The sequence below is a fragment of the Haliotis rubra genome, unplaced genomic scaffold, assembly GCF_003918875.1.
Source record: "Haliotis rubra isolate DU_JTF1 unplaced genomic scaffold, ASM391887v1 Scf1003, whole genome shotgun sequence".
In the NCBI taxonomy this organism is placed as follows: Eukaryota; Metazoa; Mollusca; class Gastropoda; order Lepetellida; family Haliotidae; genus Haliotis; species Haliotis rubra.
In genome coordinates this window covers 177,810-181,068 of record NW_025764897.1, presented here as the reverse complement: position 1 = coordinate 181,068, position 3,259 = coordinate 177,810, and the positions used below count along the sequence as shown (strand labels likewise).

General features: G+C 43.9%; 1 protein-coding gene across 1 annotated transcript; it reads right to left on the bottom strand.

Moving 5' to 3' along the window:
• Positions 1-2,160: 2,160 nt before the first annotated feature.
• LOC124267391 (luc7-like protein 3) lies at positions 2,161-2,685 on the bottom strand. Its single transcript, XM_046702303.1, has one exon. The coding sequence runs from the start codon at positions 2,683-2,685 to the stop codon at positions 2,161-2,163; it is 525 nt and encodes a 174-aa protein (XP_046558259.1).
• Between the last annotated feature and the right edge of the window lie 574 nt (positions 2,686-3,259).

The window sequence follows — 3,259 nt, the reverse complement described above, 5'->3', positions numbered from 1 at the left end:
CAAAGCTATAGCGCAGGCAAAACAAGAATCGTACTCCGGTGGAACATGGATACGAACTTACTGTCATCGGATCATGTCCCGCCTAAGGGACGAAACTTGGCACAGCAGACTCAACTGATGATCAGCCTCATTCTACTTTTTTGCAGCAAACAGTTTAAAAGATTATAACCAAAGGGATGACCTGACCTCTATAATGGTCATCTCTTTCACGTCCAGCAACATTCCGCTGCTCCCAGGCGCGCAGCAAGCCATTTGTCTCGTGTAAGCCCGATAGGTTGCAAAACTTTATATTTAGATAGTATTGAGGCCTTGCCCAACTTTTTTGAAACAATCATGTGTAAGCCCGGGCCTTTTTTTATAATGGTAGCTACACCCCTGGCTCCACCCTTCGATGTCTACTCTTTGTCACGTTTGAGGTACATTCGAACACGATCTTTTTAAGGACTCCGAACACAAAACCTTTCAAGGCATTTGTGAAATTATGGGAAGGTTTTATGGTGGACCTGACCGAATCTGACACAAATGATATCGCATACAATCAGCGTTCGAAATAGCTAACTAGCCCGCTAGCCAAATGCTAGCTCTTTTTTTAATGCACATAAATATGGTGAAGTCAATTATTAAGGTGTCTGCTAAAGCTTCGTGATACTTATTATCTCTTGTCACACGAAGATCGCCTTGTAAAAAAATGTTAATAGTGTTGCGCAAAAGAGGTTAGGAACCATTACAATACAAATGTTACGTTTAACTTGATTGGCTAAGGCTCTGCTAGTATCCAATCAGCTTCGCCGCTGTTATGCTAAACAGTGTACACGCTCATTGCAAATGGCAAATGGATGTTCAATTACCAAACATCGCACCAATTCTGACCGATGTGCATTTTGATCTTGATATTTTGCCGGGACGATGAAGTATGGTAGCAACAATATTTACATAACTTGCCCTCCTGGTCAGTGATTTATCAAAATTAATTCATACACTGCATACAATTCCCATAATTTGATTTGTACCAAATGTTCCTGTGTTTTATAAGGTGAGGTGCGGTCGGGTAGCCTAATAGTTAAAGCGATCGTTCGTCACGCCGAAGGCCCGGGTTCGATTCCCAGCATGGGTACAATGTGTGAAGCCAATTTCTGGTGTTCCAGCAACATCACGGCGGGGCACACCAGAAATGGGCTTCACACATTGTATCCATGTGGGGAATCGAACCCTGGCCTTAAGCGTGACGAGCAAATGCTTTAACCACTAGGCTACCCCACCTCCCCTAGAAAATACTTTCAGTCACAGCACAGAAGTATTTTATATGACCTTTTTATGAGAGAAAACTGTGACATTATGTATTTTAGTGTCCCAGTGACCTAAATTTTTGCTTACACTATCGCCGACGACCGAGATAGCTCAAACCCTCACAACGTAGATGACAATACGCTCTCTCCGCCTTCAACACAGCTATGCGTGTCTGTATCAGGGTGTACAAAGTGCGGCAGCTAGCGACTTGACTGTGGCGTATCTCTGAAGAAGGCAAACACTCTGATGTGGTCAACTACGGAGACAGAAAACTTTGTTCCTTGATTGTTTACACATTCAATCTCAGACTGCATGACCTGCCCTCTCAGAAAACTGTCAGTACTAAAACCACTACAATCGATCTCTTTTGTTGATGAGTGAGTTTAGTTTTACGACGCACTCAGCAATATTCGAGCTATATGGCGTCGGTTTGTAAATAATCGAGTCTGGACCAAACAATCCCGTGATCAGCAGCATGAACACCGATCTACATAATTTGGATACGATGACATGTGTCAACCAAGTCAGCGAGCCGGACCACCCGATCCCGTTAGTCGCCTCTGACGACAAGCATGGGTTGCTGAAGATCAATTCTAACCCGGATCTTCACGGGTCCTGTTAAATTGTTCATAAATTCTACCAGTACGAATTTGACCTTCGAAATATAAACGATTAAAAGAGTCCAGGTATTCACTTAATGCGTGCCCACCCTTCAGGAATCTTGCTCTGTCCTGTCGACCGGTTCCTCTTGTCCTTCTGTCCGTTCTGTCTCTGTTCTGTGGTTCCATCTCTGACTTCTTGTCTGTTCCGTCTTCTTGTGTTCTTCTGACTGGCACCCGTCTTCTGTTCACTTCTGTTCCTCTGTTCTGTCTCTTAATCCTCTGTTCCTTCTGGTTCGTCTGTCCTGTTTCGGCCTGTCTTCCTGTCTTCTGTTCCACTCCTTCTGTTCTGTCCTGTTTCTGTTTTGAAACCTGTCTGTCGACTTTCATCCTTCGAAACGACGAGTCTTCGACTTGTCGACTGTTCTGTTCTGTTCTTCTTCTGTTCGTCTGTCTGTTCCTTCACTTTGTTCTGACTGTTCTGTTCTCTTGTCTCGAAACCTGTTCTTCTTGTCTTGTCTGTTCCTTCCGTTTCACCCTTGTCTTCTGCTTCTTCGTCTTGCCTTCCGAACGAAAACGGTTTTAATTTTGTCTTCTGAAATCTGTTCTTCGACTTTGTTTCTGACTGTCTCCGTCTTCTGTCTCCTGTCTTCACTCGTTCTGACTGTTCGTCTCTGTTCCCACTCCCTTCTTGTTCTGGTCTGTTCCGTCTTCTGTCCTTGCTCTTGTTCCTCCGTTTCTCAACTTCTTGTCCCTTTCTGTTCATCTTCGCTTTGCTTTTGTTCAGCTTTGTTCGCATCTTTACCGAAATCTTGACCTGTCGACTGTTCCGTCTCTGTTCTTAATCTTCTGTTCCTTCTTTGTTCGTCTCTGTCCTGTTCTGTCTGTTCTCCTGTCTCTGTCCACCTTCTGTCTTCTGCCGATCCTCGTCTCTGACTGTTCGTCTCTATCCTTAATTCTCCGTTCCTTCTGTCTGTCTGTCTTTGTCTTGTTTCCATCTTGTGGTCTTCCGGCCCTTTCTGTTCCCACTTCTGTCTTGTCTTCTGTTCTTCTGTCTCTGCTCTACCTGTGTTCTTGTTCCTGTCTCTCACTTCTGTCTCTTCGTCGTTAGAACACTTTCCTAAAACAAATATATATCAAATAAAATCTTCAGGGGGTTTTGTGAATTCGGAACACACAGGTAAGGAGGAAAATATCTCGTATTGACATTTCACGTTTAAAAATTCATATTGCAATCTTGCACTTCTTCCAGATTATCATCACTGGTACGGACGGGAACCACCTACGTTATTTCAACATAAGTCAGATTATCGGATTGGAGCGACTCGCCCACACACACAATCATCTAAGTACACGCTGACCGCAATATGATA

Coding starts and splice junctions, on each gene's coding strand:
- LOC124267391 (XM_046702303.1), bottom strand. CDS start 2,685: ATGCGAACAAAGCTGAACAAAAGCAAAGCGAAGATGAACAGAAAGGGA.